We start from the raw sequence: 16,980 nt of genomic DNA, 5'->3' as shown, positions 1-16,980 counted from the left end.
AGCAGGAGTTAATTCCACTTTCTGCTAAGGTAGAGTTTGTCTGATTTCAGAGATGGATTGAAGTACAAGTTTGGGGAGATCAGCTATTTTTTGGCTTCACTTCTAGTGTACTTGTCACACGAAGGGGACAGGTGCCACAAAGTCCCTGCTCAGCCTGACTACTTTTCTCATTATCTTTCTTTTTCGATTGGTGATTTAAGTGTTCAGTAACTCCACCTATAAATACTCATATCAATTGCATTTGACAAAAGCTAAATTTGAAAACCTAAGACGGAAGTGTTGAATAGTCATACTTGACTGACCCTTACTGCTGTGTGTGTTTGATGTGATGATAAGAGGCGGGCTATAATAGCTTAGTTTACTTCATGCCCTCAGTAATACATGGAAAAACTCTCTGCTGAAATGTATCTAATGTATTCTTCTTCCTGCTCATGTGTTCAATCTTTGCCTTTAGATTACGCTTTCCCATACATCATAATGGTGTTGTCTTTGGTTACACTGGCTGTGTACATGTCTGCTTCTGAAGTGGAGGTAGGTAAACATGTTTCCTACCTTAAAACTCATGAAATACTTGTATGTGAAGAGATCACTGTGCCTCTTGCCTTTTCTCAGTAGTGTATTCTGCAGTTAAGCCTGTTCCTTTATGACTTCTCTTAGCTGGGGGAAGCTCCTGTGAGGCTTCCCTCTTGTGGTGCACTGAGAAATGGTGTTATATGCTGGAAGGGCTCAAACCCTGGAGGCTTCGTACAGTCTCTGTGCACAACCTATAACATCTCTTAAACATCAGGTACCAGGGAACAGGCTGAATGCTAACAGTATCCCTTGTTTGTTTTGCAAGTCTTTCAAGGATCTTCTTGTCAGGAAGAAAAGGCTTGTTGTCCTCTTCAGCCACTGGTTACTTCACGCCTATGGAATCATCTCCATTTCCAAACTGGATAAGCTTGAGCAGGACCTGCCCTTACTTGCCTTGGTACCTGCACCTGCCCTCTTCTACCTACTGACAGCGAAGTACACTGAGCCATCACGCATACTCTCAGAAGGTGGAAATGGACATTAAAAGGAGCCTGTGCCAACAATGCTGTCCTAATGATCTGGATTAAGCAATTTTAGTGCTTGTAATGCTTTGGAAACTTCTGTTTTAAAAGAAGTTATTTATCTACAGGACTTCTAGGTGAAACACCTCTATTAAAAAGCTGTACTTTGTATTCTTTGTAAGTATCTGATATAGATAGAAGGGAATGTCTTTGTATCTATTTATCACTGTGAATCTGTACAAAAAGCTTGTGACGCATCCTAGTACAGCAGTTTGCTGGTATATGTTTATTTCCTAACACAATATTTTAGGTGTTTGAATAAAACAATAGAGCCTGTTTTTCAATAAAACAAATAGACCTTGCATATAACATTGAGCTTGGTTTTCTCATTACATACTCCCATGGAAACAGACTTTCATTTTCCTTCCATCAAAAAATAAAATACGTTGAACATCATCTCATTTATTCCTCATGAGGCTTTCATTTTCTGCTAGGAAGAAGGTGAGGAAATGCATTGTAAAGTTCTCTATAAAGTATATATAGTTTATGCTCTGTGTACTACATGTATGGAGACCTCTTCCTGGAGCTGATTAAACAGTAGTAACCTTCTCCTAAGTTCATTTTCTTATACCTTGACTATAAATTTCCATCTAAGATCAAATTAAAGGTTTTCTTTTCCTGATAGCCTACACTTTTTGTCAGCAAACCACTTGCTGCGGGTAAGCCTGTGAAGCGTCCACCTTCTCTGCACCTTCCAGCACAGTTGCTGAAGCTCTGTCCTGTGAGGGAGCTTTGTGTCCATCTTATCGGATTGTCAGTGGTGCCAACAGCCCACCTCTCTGCAGCATGGCCGCAGCTGTACTCCTACCTACTGCAGCAACAGCAGTGGTCAGACAGGAGCTTTGGCATCTGAGAAAGGAGCGGCTTCTCTTCTTTTGCAGTAGCACTGCTGCAATAATAGAAACTGCTGGCATGACTGAGGTACAAAGGCAGCACAGATTTAATAAAAAGAACTGGAGCGTCTTTATCTCCTTAAAGAGATACCATTACCTCTGCTTTATGTTCATCAAAATCTTTATGTGAAGACCTTGATAAGAATTGTTAAAACTTCCGAGGCTGTTCAGAATTGAGGTTTTGGCCTTGCCAAAGCCAAATACCCACTGACAGACTCTAGTCTTCTCTCTAAATTGTCGAGGAAGATATGCAGGATATATCCTTTGGGTATTAGGCACCAGTGACTTAGTGCTATAGAGGGCCTGGAAGAAGTTGCAGAGCAGTGCTGAGGGTCTAAACACAGAGGGAAGAATAAGAGAAAGATCTTCTCAACTTAAACTCTGCCTGCTTTATGGATCGTTGGCTGTAACAGTGCAAATAACTGTATTTCCATACTTAAGTGTGATGGTAATGCCTTTTTTTATTCTATCATCTATCAACCCTGCTAAGGAGATCCTGTCAGCAGATGAGGGGTGTCATGTGAGTAGGGCTGCCTGGAGATGTCGCTCTCCTCTTTCTCAACGGAAGGTTTGATTTCATTACATCCCATATGCCTTTCCTGATGGCATTTCACAGAAAAAAACCCTAATTGACAGGTTCACCACTTCTAAAAATAGCATGGAAACAAACTAGGTCTTGCATGCAGAAGTAAGGTTTTATTTACAGATTAAGGAAATAATTGATCTCCTTAAGAAAATCAAATTCTGTCTATAACATAACATGCAATATATAAGTTGCAGAAATACTAATCTAGAGGACAGTTCTAAAAGTATGGTTTTAAAACTCATGTTAAAATACCATTTCCATAACCGACAGAGTCATAGGCATATTTGTCTTTAAAGTGTTCTAAACAGTCATGTGCCTACATTTGCACAGCTGTCCCATTAGTACAGGCAGAGTAGGCAGTAGCGCAGCACCGTGCAGGAAAAGTACTAAGGACTGCACACTTTTATGTGCATTTCTGTGGAGGGACTGTAAGTATCGGGTTTAAATGTTGGGCTATATCTTGTTTTTAAAAAAAAAGTAACAACTCCCAGGTAACGTTAGCTCTTTTGCTAGGTCTGCAGAATCATGTGTTAATTTTGAAGGCTGCAGAATGCGGGACTGTATTAGAAGCAGAACTCACAGGAAGGCAGTGCAACCCCATGAACCTTGCACGGCATCCCCAAATACTGACCGTCCTGCTGGGCTCCAGTGCTTTCTCCTTCAGCAAAACCTGGAATGCAAAATACAAATTAGTAAACTCTTTTAGCTCTTTAACCTTCTCTCACTAGCATTAAAAAAAAAAGAGTAACAGCAGCCAAAGAGTAAGGTAGACACAGCTAGATAAATACATGCAGTTTGGAATGACCAAGCAACGATTTTGTGCCAGCTTCTTGTGAAGAAACCTACCCTGCACATTTCACACAGAAAGTAATACTGGCTCTGGCTTTCAGATGAAGCAGGATTCTCTTTGGCTGTATGTTCACCATCCTTCCCCTCTCTACCTGACTTCCTTCCAGGGGCAGCCCCTTCCTCTGTAAATTCATCGTTCGTCTCCCTAGTTTCCTGTCACATTACCTAGACCCAATGATTTCAAAGGAGCCTGTATGCCATAGCCTTTCAGCTTCGATGTGTATAAAAAACACATTCTATAACAAGACAATGGTCATACAGTGACCAAACCTGTGACTCATTACAAATGAGACCTCTGTGAATCAACAAGTAAAGTAGATATCTATAGGACTTGAGTTAAAAGGAGGCTCTGAAGCAAGTAATTTGTATGTGCTTAGGGCCCCTGTGCAATATGACGCCTCCCCAAGACAAGAGTATAGAACATTGTTCATCTAAGTGGAAACAGCAGTACATATTGCCCACATGTAAAATTCTAGAGAACATAAGCATTAATTAACCATATAGTCCTACAGTGATAGCCACCCAACCACAAGCTGCAGGAGCTGGGGTCTGTTAGCTTTATTTATCCTTTGGGGAAAAGCAAACCAAGTTCTGGAAAGATCAGTGGTGCTCAGACTATTTTACAGCCCCCTCACTGTTATTATCACAACACTTTAGAAAGTGGAAGTTAAATATTATAAAATCCAAGCCATGTTATAAAGTGTACCTAGATCTTCTAATGAATGTACCACTAGGTCTCAATCTGCAGCAGGGTGATCAGATAAAACACAACTAGTACAGCCGTATTGTATCACAAACTGCTAAGAATTAACGTATTCTGGGATTTGGGGAAAAGAAAAAGGTTAGTGTATCTTACAGCGATCATCCATTCTAGATTTTTTGGCAACCAGAGAATCCAGTCCTTCCAGCTTATTTTGTAGCTGGCTATTAATATCACCAATCTTTTCCTCTCGTTGTTGAATTTTTGTTGTTAGAGCTGTCACTACGTTCAGTATTTCCTGCTCATTCTCCAGAAATTCCTGTAATGACACAGAGTAGAATTTATTTTTTCTTAAAAGACAAAAAAAAACAAAACCCAAAAAACCTCACAAAATGTTAAGAAACTTGTTTTGTTTATCTTGTTTTCCTGCAGCTTCACGGGCCACCAGACCTTTAGCTCTGCAGGACGTTTTTCATTAACTACCCAATCCTTGCATAAAAAAAAAAAACAAAGTTTGCCCTTCTAACAGAATAACTGGTGAAAAACTTTCTTGCATGATAGTTTGGTTTAATTCCTGTTCAAAATGAAGGACATCCCCAACTGGAAAAATATTACAAGGCTGATGAGATGAATGTAGAATGGCAAGAATGTTATTAGGTACAGGTTTAAGAAAGGCTTGAATATAAGACCAGCAAAAGGAACAATATTTGGAAAAATTATTTTTGTAGCCAGGACTTTAAGACAAACACAAGTTTAATACTTTGCCCCTGTATGAATTCAAAGATTGTAGTGCCTTATTTGCAAAATGCAATTTTATTTTTTACATAGTGATATGTATTTATGCAAACCAATACAACAGAAAACTGAAATTTACCTTTTGAATAAAGCTCTCCTCTGACCAGCCCTTCAGAAGAAGATCTACAACAAAGTTAACAGTTAAAATGTGTTAGACTGCTGTGCCAAAAAAAGACATAAGGACTGAAATACACTCTTTTAAAACTGTCACTTTTTTGTTTTGAAGTCATTGTCAACATGTTACCATGAAGCACTGCTAGGTCATTCAGGATTTTGACTGTTGCTGACTTGTGATTTTCTGCTTCAGAATTCATTGCAAAAATATCTTCTTTTAGCTGCGCATTGCACTGTGAAAAAAATAATTACAACTGAATAATTCTTCTAAATGCTTCTAAATAATTTCCAGTTTCACTGTTTCTAAAGAGATCAGGAAGAACAAACTGAGTTTTAGCTTACAGAAATACAAAGGTCAACGTATTCCTGTGGACACGCTTTCTTTCAACAGCAACATCCATTTCACCTTGTTGAACAAATTTTAACAGTTGCCAAAATCACCACAAGCCAGCTACATCTATGCTACCAAATAAAATGGATGAGGATGCTGAGAACAGCCGGAGCAGCACACTCCTCACTCACTCCCCCAAAATAGGATGGACTTACTCACGTTGGATCAGGTCGACCAGTACCCAGCTTGTACTGTCCCAGGTTTGGCTGAGATGGGTTAGGTGGCCCAGATCAGGCACAACAAGCAGCATTCCCCGGTGCAATATGGGCATCAGAAAAATCAGAGCTTCTCATCTTCTGTTAGTGAACTGAACATGAGGAGAGGGCTGTTTGTGTAGTGTAACCAAGAGTTTTCTTTCTGAGGGAGGCCTTTGTTTCCACAAGGGTATAATCAGAGCTGCAGAGTAGCTGGTACTTAGCATCTGCAGCACTACCACAGAGATTCAGGCACCCGCCCTTGCAGCAGTAGAGCTCAGTGCTTGCAGGCAGCAAACAGTGCACAGGGTTCAGATTGTCTCAGAAATGTAGTCCACATGGCTGTACAAATGTGGGTTCAGGTCCAGATGGCAGCCTGGTAACAGCTGGCCAACAAAACCACTTTTAGGATCCTTCATGTGTTTTACAGCAAAGGAGGTTCTACTATGCTGATAGCCTGGGGCCTGAAAGGTGTACAGCATATTTTAAAAGCATATATTCCAAATTGCACAGGCCTAGTCTACGTCTCATGTTCATCGCAGCCCCCTTCATGTGGCAGGAAGGTCTTTTCCTATAATCCCTGACTGAATGCAGCAGACATACGATATTGATTATGCCTCAGGGAAATGCCTTGCCCTTGGATATTCCTCTGTTTCTTTCTAAATCAAACACAGCCCCACACATTCATTTAAAAGGCCAGGTTTGACCTGTGCTGTTTATGTTTCATCATCTTCCACAGCTAGTTCTCTGTGAAATGAAAAATTAACTTCATACTGAGAAGGAACACTGTCAAGCTTCAACACTCACTAGTTTGAGTCTGCAGTTCTCAGTGTTCACAATGTCAAGTTTCCTGTTGATCTCATAGATGTCTCGCTCTAGCAGCTTCATAGTCTCTGTATGGTTTTTCAGTTGGACAACTGCAGCATCACGCTTGATCTGCAATTTGTTCCTCAGCTCCAGCTGTTAATAATAAACTCTTAGCTGCTAACTGATCTTTATATAGGATTTTTGTAATTAAATAAAGTAAAAAGGTTTTGTTATGTGGCACCTTTCATTTCAAAAAGTCAAAGTACCATCTGAGACAGGCCTATGCCCTCTTACCAACAAGGAGAGAGAGATACAGAGCGGGGAAGTAATTGCATATGGTCCACAAGGAGCCAGCTGTGACATGAAGTCACCTTCCTGCTGGGTCACCCAACGACAGGAGCATCACTTTTCTGTCACTCGAGGCTCAGGTGTGCACAACTGCTTTGTTGTGCTATTCCTATTCTGATATAGTAACTGGTCTCCCTTTTCTGAACAGAGACAATTTCTGTGTTGATGGGGCTTCTGTGGAGCTCAGAGAGATTTGCCCATTACCAGACCACTGGGGCACAAATCCTGCTATCTGGCCAGCCTCATAAGAGCCTTTCATGTAGTTTATTCAGCTTGTCTTATGCTTCCAGTAACTAAAGACACTGTAATTCTTCAGCAGAAGGCATGACTGTGTTTCTCTTCCACCTAGAAGTTTTGTTCTGTCAGAGAAACAGAAGGCAAAAGCAATCTGATTGTTTGCCTGCGATGTACAGCTGAAGCAAGCTCTGGCCAGGCTGCCTGATACCCAGCAGCCCTAAGAAAATGGCTCCAGTACATACTGGGACCGGTTGTGTAAGCACCATAAAAGTGGCCAGTGCGGGCACAGCAGGTCTGACATGCACAGTGGCTACCGCACCCAGGCCCATCAGCTGTAGCAGGTGTGAGGGTGGCTGTCAGAGTCACTGCGAGCTCCGCAGGGACATGGTCTGGGAGCAGTAGGGGTACCATGTCTCAGGCATTTTGAGCCACTGCAACTACCCCCACAGCTATACAAGCTTCTCTCTCCTCATGCTGGTGCTGATTGAATGCCTGAAGTCAGAAATGAGAAATACAGGTAAAAAAGCAAGGATACAGAAAGATTTTTCAAATATGAGTTGCTGAAGTGGCAGAAATACCTGCCCTAGCAGTAGAAAGCATCTGAATAGAAACAGGTTCACAAATGGCCATAGTTCACCAGCTTCTTTTTGGCCTGCTCATGTGCCTAAGGAATGCAAAAATCAAGCACAAGGGCAGCTTGATATAAATATTGGGTTACAGGCTGAGCTGAGGTCTGAGGCATTGCCCAGATGGCAACACAGCCACAGAGAGGAGGTATGACCTCAGCCCCAGCCTGTCTTCCTTGGTCCCCATCTCCATGGGTGCTTGTTCTTTACTGGGAGGATATAAGCTGGTGCTGGAAACTTTGTAGCAGTAGTACAGCTAAGTTTTAAGCTGTTACCATGTCCTCCTTGAGCTTCCCAGTAGTTTTGATTGACTCCTGAATGGCTCTTTTGACTCGTACCTCTTCATCTTTCTTTGCTACAAAGCAGAGAAAGGGTTTTTAGACAGTGTAATGACTGAACATTGGAATTAAGCTGCTATAAATAAAGCTAGGTTCTATCAGAAAGTGATCTGTTTAACTGGTCTGGCAATTTTTAAAAATGCTTTTTATTTGTGTTATGGCCATGTCTATAGATTCCAGCTCCAAAGAGCTCTATTTAGACTTGTTTCATAGCTCACCTGAGCCATAGGCAGACAAAGGGCTATGGCACACTGTTTTTGGAAACAGCAAGAGAAAGTCCCACTATGTAGCAGAGCTACTTAATACTTACCTAAAAATGATTTCCTCAGTTCTTCGTATTTTGCATACTTCTGTTCTGTTTCTCTCTGGGTTTCTTCCAAGGTTAGCCTGCTTATGTTTAATTCTTGTTCTTTTTTAAGTAGATTTTCAGTTGCAGTTTTGATGTCATTCTTTAATGAAACTAAATATTAATCAATAATCTATCTAAGCAGCATTTAATGCATAAATAATTCAACATATCTGGGGGAGGGGACCAAACCAGAAAGGAATACTGGAAGTGATCCCAAAAGGTCATCTTAGTCCATCTCTCTGCTGTACAGCAGAATCAATTAGACCTAAGTACCCATGACAGATGTTTGATTTGTCCTTAAAAACCCTAGTGGTAGAGATACCATGTCTCAGACAACTGATTTCAGGGTTTTACTATTTGTGCTGTCAATGCTTTCTTAGGGCCTAACTTTTTCTTAAGTTAAGTCTACTCTGTTCCCTGTTACTTGTCTCAACAAGCAGACAAGGGGGAAAGCTTATCACCTTGTTATCTATTTTTATTTGGTAGTTACTACCATGTCTTCTGTTAGATTTACCCATTTTAAATGGAAAAGCTGCACATCATTTTTTTCTGATCATCTTTACTTAGCTCCTCTTGGACCTCAAAATAATCTACATCATCCTTAAATGATGTGATCAATACCAGACACTGTACTCTAGCTGTATCCTACCAAAACCAGGTAGAGTGGAAAATTTACATCATGAGCCTTGCCAGGCTATCTGCCTCTTTATACAGGCTGGTTTGACAGTTGCCTTTTTCATTACTACAAATTTTTGTTGACTTATGTTCAACTTGTCAGCTTTAGTCCAATTTATCACTGCCTAAACACCTCCCCCATGATGGATTTGTACAGTCAACTGTTTCTACTTAAATGCAAAAACACATTATTTTTTTTATTATGACCTTTTTCCCCAAAATTACTTCTCCAACTTGCTAAAATAATTCTGAATTCTAGTTCTTCCCTGCAGAGCATGCTCCTACTCTTAGCGTGTTTGTCATCTGCAGATACGACAAGCATTCACTTTATCCTATCACTGAGTAATGAAGGAAATTACAGATTAATTCCAGTCTGAGAGCAAACCTCCCGCAAACTAACGGGGACCGTTATTCTGTAAAGCATGGGTAACTGTTATCTAGGATGATTTTCCATCTGTTTTTGTACCTGGGATTCTTCAGCCTGGAAAAGAGACAACTGAAGAGATACACAATAAAGGTGTGTAAAAATCACACATTTTTGCTGGAGAAGATGAGAAGACAACAGTTATTCACTGTGTCTCATAACACAAGAACTGCAAGATGCCAATAAACTTTTGAGACAGCAGGTTTAAAACAAAAGAAAATTCTTGTCCTTATTAAATAAATTATAGGTTGTTATGGAGGATAAATGTATACATGAGCCAAAAGAATCAATCAATGATAGGAGAATATTTCACTGAAGATCCAGCATAGCATAAAATTCCATCAAAAGCTATTAAATGCAGATACCAGCTCCATCCAAAGAAGTTCCTGACACTTCATTTTTTTCTGATAAATTATAGAGAAAAAGGGTCCTTCTATATTTGACTAGTCTTAAATTACTTTTCCAAGCAGGACTATTGATCACTGCAGAAGACAGGATCCTGGTAGGACCAACTTTGTGTCTTACCCAGTATGGCTATTTTGGGAACTGAAGCTGATTTGAGCTTCACTCGCTTGTTCTTGATGTGCACTTAAATATAATCATGAATAGCTCTGAAATGGCTTCAGCAACTTAGTTACCTGAAGGTGAATTTCATTAGGCTCAGATGATCTGAAGGCATCTGAGTTCTCTAGGTACGCTTGCTAAGTGGTTCCTTCCCTGAGATGTTACTTTTCTGATGCTACCATTAGTATATTAGACATTTCATTCTGCTGACCCACCAGTGAAGCAAAACAAAGTTCAATATTTCTTTGCCTTACCACAAATATAGAAGGCTTTCACGTTATTCCACATGTCCTTTACTATCAGCATGTCATTCTGTGGCTTGACCTGTCTCATGTTATTGTTCCATGCCCAGCTATATGCATATTTTTTTAGTCATACTAATATTTGTTTAATACAAATGTAACTAACTACAATGCTCCTGGATCTGAGCTGTACCCCTATATACAGGGCTGCACAGACTTACCAGCCTGGGAATCTTTGCACTCTGTTATGTCAACATGGGGAAGAAGAACTATTCGCTCTCAATGACTAAGCAGATCACCACCTAAATACCATTACAAATCTGTACATTTTAATCTTTCTCTATCTCACTCCTTAGCTTTAATAAAATCTGACCTTTGGTTTTAGAGACAAAAAAAAGTCCAATTCAATATATGTGCATCTCAGCATAGTGGATCTCATCTTGGTTAGAGAAAAAGGAACACAAGTCAAAGTTAAATGACTTTTCAGTGGAAAAATACATGTCTTCTCTTTTGCTGCAATAGGTAAAAACACAGAAAGGGACAACAGGAACAACCTCTATAGATTGGGAGACTTGAAGAACAATGTTAAGAGAGAGACAAGATGATACGCAAGAAATAAAGCCATATAAAGAAATGAAACTGGGCCCAGGATGTGAAAAGTTTAGGACTCTAAACTCACTTCTTTACAGGACATTAATGTCAAATGCTGCACTACATGTTTTTGTTCCCTCAGACTCTGAAGTCGGGGAAGTCATATCCACTCTTGTGATCAAAGATGAGAAATAGCAGAAAACCTCAAAGTATAGATGTTTGGATATGCAGAGGAGCTGTATTTTTAAGGACTGTAGCAGAGGGATGGGTAAAATAATGAAAAAATTTGAAAACATGGAGAACAGACAAGATGGCTCTTTTGACAGAAACAAGTATGTGAAGAAAGTGGAGAAAGAAAGGTGATCTGAGTCTCATTTCTATGGACTACTTTGGTATCATGCATCACCGTCATGCTCCAGACAGAGCAGAATCAACCTGATCTGACATGACTCTTAAAAAGGAATTTATTCCCCTTACCTAGACCACCTCCATGAAACAGCATTCAGGCAGAATCATTTTGCAGGTGGAAATAGTGCAAGAAAATGCTGAAAGCTCCAAAAGTGAAATGGGAAAGAAAAAAAGAAACTTAAATTGTTTCATCAAAATGGTAGGAAATGAAAACAAAGCAGAAAAACAGTTCAAAAAGGAGAAAATGTTAGAGTATGACACTGAATGAAAATAAACAGCTACAATTACTTTTTCAACTTTTTTCAACTTTTTCTGTCCAGGGTACCAAAGGAAAGGACAACCCTCTAATAACAGTTGCATCGGCACTATATTAGATGAGGGAAAAACTCTTTTGGAACGGAACACACTAAAGAAAAGACAGAGTGTGTCAAGGTATATTTAGCATCTCTTTTGTATATTCTGCATAGCTTACCTGCCAGAAAGAGCATAAGAATTAATCCAGCACAATTGTTTACTTAGGAGTGATAGTCTCAGCCCTGATTTTTAGGAAAGCTTGAGCAGTTACATGACCATAACTGTTTTGCATGATATGGGAGTATAACCTCTCCACCAGCAAAATGAGACAGATCCTTAAGGCCTTCTGTAAATCTACCTTTCAGACATACAAAGAAGGTATTTCCTACACTCCTGGCACCTGATTTATCCTGTCTCAAATCAGACTGTTGACCAAGTGTCAGACAATTTCCCTGGGAATAGAGCATATGCTATATACCAAAGATCAGAGAAGCCCTCAAAATCTTTGAAAGCTCTGCATAGTTGATATTCAGTATTTTTATGTCCTGTTTTCTTTGGGAAAGAAAGCTCATCGGTGTTTTGAAGAACACTGACACTAAGTAGCCTTGGGTTATGTCTTGTACACCATCAGTCACTCCTATAGATTTACAACAATAATTCAGAGGAGAATTTGACCCATATCTAAAAATCAAGCTGCCATATTTCCACAAATGTTGCCCTTTTTACCCAAAAATGATGAAACAAATTCTACATTAACAGGTGTCCTGGTTTCATCTGGGATAGAGCTAATCTATCAATCAGGTTACACATTGGGAGGCTCACTACAAAGCTAAACTGGATGCATCTCAGGACTGAATCTGGTCCTGCACATATTTTTATTTTAAAATGGGAGGCATCCCTTCTGAGAAACACCTTCACTGCATTCTTTTGACAGAGATGCCCGTATGTACATGAATATATATATGCGCATATACATATATATATATCTGAGGGTCTTAAGTGCTTTTAAGCATAAGAAAAACCCCAAAACCAACCCAAAAAGTAGAGAACTTTCTTGAAACAATTACTGATAGATGAGTCACATTTAAGCATAGCTCCAATGAGCATAGCTGCAATGAAGTGCAACAAACACTGCTAATTCATCCATCAGAAAACTTCCCAAGGTTAATAAAAAGAGCAACAAAAAACTTACCTCCAGACATTTCATTTTGTTTGTAAAATCCTCATTATAATTCCTGTAATCATTTTCCCTCTTACTTGCCTCTTCATTCAGGGCTTTGATTTGGTTTTCAGACTGAAAAAGCTCTTTCTCAAGGTCTTCAATCTCATGATGGAAAGCAAAATAAAGGTCAGTGATTTCCGAAATACATAATGTCTACTTGGACCACTCGGAAATAAGCAATTAGAGCAAAATCAGAGCAATCTGCATTTAAAACACAAACACCTGCTAAGATAAATAATTGTTTTTAAATTGTTTTTAGTAGGAGTTAAGGTCAGATCACAGAATGGTTGAGGTTGGAAGGGATGTCTGGAGGTCATCTTGTCTAACCTCCATGCCCAAGCAGGGCCACCTAGAGCAAGTTGCCCAGGACCATGTTCAAATGGCTTTTGAATATCTGCAAGAATGGAGGTATTTAACTTTTTAGACACTGAAGATCTTTAGACCTGATATCATGTTTAACAGCTTACAAAGAATTGGCCCTTGGAGTTTACTTACTTAGGTGTTAGTTTACACTGAGTATGTACAGCATGAGCGCATCATAACACTGGATGTAATGGGTTATAATACCTGCTGTTTAACATACCTCCAGAAGTAGTTCAGCATGCCTTTTTTTGCCAGCATCTATTCTTTCATTAACTTTTCTGTTTATATTCTCCTCCTCTGAGAAAAAGAGTTTTCTCTGCTTTGCTAAGTACAATAGCTTCCACTGAAGCATTACTCTGGTGACAGACACATAAGCAGAAATAAATTGAAATTGGGAGAAAAAACAGAAAAGGGTGACAACATTATATGAAGCACTGCAAGCCTAATTTAAGTGATTGTAAGACTCAACCATATACCCTATAACTTCAGGACTACAATCAAAATTATTTGGATAGAAGTCTAGGATCCTGACAAAATCTAGGAAAGATGCATGAAAAGACAAAAACCTTTTAAAGAGCCTCTCTGTACTGAACTTGAAGGAGGAGTCTTAAGGTGACTAGTCTCACTTAAGTGCCTCCGTTATGTGCCTAAAATTAGTTAGTATAAGTCTGGACCAAATAATTTGGTTAATTTAGCTTAGCAAATTGGAAGGGACAAGATTTCATGTTCATAAAACCCTAGGGTTTGTAAACTGTGAAAAGGATAAAAAACAACACTGATACAAAACCAAAAAGACACTAGTTGTCTATGTGAAAATGCAGACTGGAAGTCATAAAAAAAACCACTGTTAGCCATCAAAAGAATAAGGTTCTAGAGTGACACCTTAATGACAGTAAGGGGGGAAAGCAACAACAGGTTTTTGGATTGAGTATGATTATTTTCTGAGGACAAAGTTATGATGTAATACTGAGGGGAGAACCAGACTGAACTAGATGACTAAGAAATCTCCAGATCTCTTTGCATCTTATGTGGCAGAACAATCAAATGAGAAGTCAGAGCTGCAGAGTTAGTCTGAAGTAGCTGAACAGATAATGGGTTTATTTTGGAGAGTATCCTATCAGCTCCAGGGGGCTAAGCACTTTCTTGAATCCACGTTTTTTCTTGCCAATAATAGGTATAAATCCCATCAGGATCACATTCAAGGAGGCATTAATGGAAGAAAAAAACCCCTATCAAGTACATAGGTCCCAATACTCTGAAGAGAAGGTATCTCCATATTGGTGTGGAGTGATAACACCTCAAGAACCAGATACACAAAACTGATCTTAGACAAACGAGCAGACCTCCAGAAGCTTCAATTAAAATCTATCAGTTGCTTAGAAATTCAAAACTAGCAGGAAATCTTTATATCACTCTCACTTTAACTCCAGCTACAATCATTCACTTAGATTTATCCAACTCAAGGCATTTTCTATAGGTATCTCACACCACTGTGGGTAGACATGTGTGCATATATGAAGAATGATGCAAACTACTTCATGGCAGATACTCTGAATATACATAAAATAACCCTTAGTCTTTTTGTGACCTTTGTGTAACATGCTCCTCACAATTGTCTCTAATGGTTTTCCAAAAATAGTTTCAGCAGAAGACACTGCTAAAGTAATGAAAAATACATAAGATCAAGGAAGAAAGATTAACCTGAAAATACAAGGATATACCATTTTTACTGACTCTGGCAAACGGTTTATCTGTATAACAGCTGGAACCCCAGATCCCACCAGTCTGATGACCTGATTTAAAAAGGTGCTCAGCACACAAAGCTCCCATACTCCCTAGCTGGAGCTATGGGTGCTTGATACTGCAGGGAACTGAGACCTTTTTTTTTCACATTGAATTCAATGGCAAAGTTCACATTGACCTCAAAGGTGCATGACCAGCTACTAATGAGCATTAATTTAAATTAATTAAAATAATATTAAAGAAACAAATAGTTTTACAGATTATATAAGTGTCCATATCCTGGAAAAATCCCAAATAGCTTATAAATTAAAGTAGAACATTTACTGTCATAATGATTAAATGCCACTTACATGGTAAGTTCAGTGGTTCTTACCATTTGGCAGTATAGCAATACTATTCAAATGAAACCGTGGGTATGTTTGACGAAATGCCCTTTTATTTGCCATTATATCGCTGAATATTTATATAGTGATGCTTTGGGTTTATATCTCTGATATAATAGCAGCAACAAGGTGCAGTAATTCATTAAGCTGCTGCTTTGTTTTAAAGATACAATGCATATTTTCTACTTTATCCTACCTCTTCTTATTTTCTGTCTTCAAGTCTTGCTCTAGAGATGCCAGCTCTTCTGCGTGGCTCTTCTTGTTATTTCTGGGGGAAAAAAAGATAAAGTTTCCAAAATAATGCTGAAGATTTGCAGAGGACTTAGTTTATGTCAAATTTTGTACAGTTTTTGAAAATTTCCTTACTACCAACCAACATGCTAAGCACTTACACCAGTTGGAGAGAGGCAATATGGTACCTGTGGGTCACATCTCAAGAACATATACATACTATACTGTTCAACCATAACTGTGTGTTAAACTTTGTTTCTTAGGCTGAAAACATCAGTTTAAAGTTAAGAGTTAGGAACCAACGTGAATCCAGGAGTATTTTTTTCAAGCCAGAAACAATAAACAAATGCAAAACACAAGAACAGATGTTTCAGAAGCAACAACAGGCCAGGTGGACAAATCTATTTTAATTCCTTAGCATGTGTTTTCTAGTGTATCACGTGTTGTAAATATGGAAATGCATGAACTTTATACATATTCAACACATGCTAGGAGAATCCAATACAATAAAAAAGGTTGGTAGCATGAAACCAGTGATTCTCACTCCTTCAAGACACAAAGGCAGTGGGAAGCACCCACTCCACACCCCATGAGGATTTACAAAGAGTTAATATGGGTCTTTCTTCCAAAGTTTTTATTATTCCAAACACAAAGCCAAATGTATCAGGCCAGTACTGTAAGACATTTACGTAGTACCAGAATGTGTCCCAAATCTTTCCTAGATTCCCCTGAAAAATCATAATTCTATTCCACACTTTCCAAAACTACATTCACTGTTGCGAAGTCACAGAATCACAGAATGATTAAGGTTGGAAAAGACCTTTAAAATCAGCAAGTCCAACCATCAACCCAACACCACCATGCCTACTAAATGCATGTCCTCAAGTGCCACGTCTACACGTTTTTTGAATGCTTCCAGTGATGGTGACTCCACCACATCCCTGGGCAGCCTGTTCCAATGCTTGTCCACTCTCTCAGTGAAGACATTTTTCCTAATATCTAGTCTAAACCTCCCTTGGTGCAACTTGAGGCCATTTGCTCTTGTTCTATCACTTGGGTTACTTGGGAGAAGAGACCAACACCCACCTCATCACAACCCCCTTTCAGGTAGTTGTAGAGAGCAATGAGGTCTCCCCTCAGCCTCCTCTTCTCCAGACTGAACAACCCCAGTTCCCTCAGCTGCTCCTCATAAGACTTGTGCTCCAGACCCCTCACCACTTTCATTGCCCTTCTTTGGACACGTTCAAGTGCCTCAACATCCTTCTTGTAGCGAGGGGCCCAAAACTGAACTATTTGAGGTGCAGGCTCACCCATGCCGACTATCGGCATACAACCACTTCCCTACTCCTGCTGGCCACACCATTTCTGATACTATTTCTGATACAGGCCAGGACGCTGTTGGCCTTCTTGGCCACCTGGGCACACTGATGGCTCATATTCAGCCGGCTGTCAACCAGCACCCCCAAGTCCTTTTCTGCTGGGCAGCTCTCCAGCCACTCCTCCCCAAGCCTGTAGCGGT

The 16,980-nt window shown here is 39.6% G+C and overlaps 2 protein-coding genes across 2 annotated transcripts in view; one reads left to right on the top strand and one right to left on the bottom strand.

Annotated features, from left to right (window-relative positions):
* JKAMP (JNK1/MAPK8-associated membrane protein) overlaps positions 1-1,301 on the top strand; it is a 3,640-nt gene extending 2,339 nt beyond the window's left edge. The window contains exons 4-5 of the mRNA XM_010287565.1: positions 455-531; positions 839-1,301. Of these exons, the coding sequence (XP_010285867.1) occupies positions 455-531; positions 839-1,057 (296 nt within the window). The 3' untranslated portion in view covers positions 1,058-1,301. The remainder of the gene's footprint in view (positions 1-454; positions 532-838) is intronic.
* A 1,835-nt stretch (positions 1,302-3,136) lies between these two features.
* On the bottom strand, positions 3,137-15,498 carry LOC104621151 (GRIP1-associated protein 1-like; the record flags this gene model as incomplete). Its single annotated transcript, XM_010287566.1, has 10 exons — positions 3,137-3,243; positions 4,279-4,441; positions 4,997-5,040; positions 5,162-5,264; positions 6,424-6,576; positions 7,910-7,989; positions 8,283-8,421; positions 12,712-12,843; positions 13,325-13,460; positions 15,427-15,498. Coding segments are annotated over 10 exons (1,129 nt in total), but the record flags the coding sequence as incomplete, so codon positions are not given.
* Positions 15,499-16,980: the final 1,482 nt, after the last annotated feature.

The sequence above is a fragment of the Phaethon lepturus genome, unplaced genomic scaffold, assembly GCF_000687285.1.
Source record: "Phaethon lepturus isolate BGI_N335 unplaced genomic scaffold, ASM68728v1 scaffold53775, whole genome shotgun sequence".
Lineage (NCBI taxonomy): Eukaryota > Metazoa > Chordata > Aves > Phaethontiformes > Phaethontidae > Phaethon > Phaethon lepturus.
Note: the sequence above shows the minus strand (reverse complement) of the source record. Positions and strands in the feature narration are given on the sequence as shown.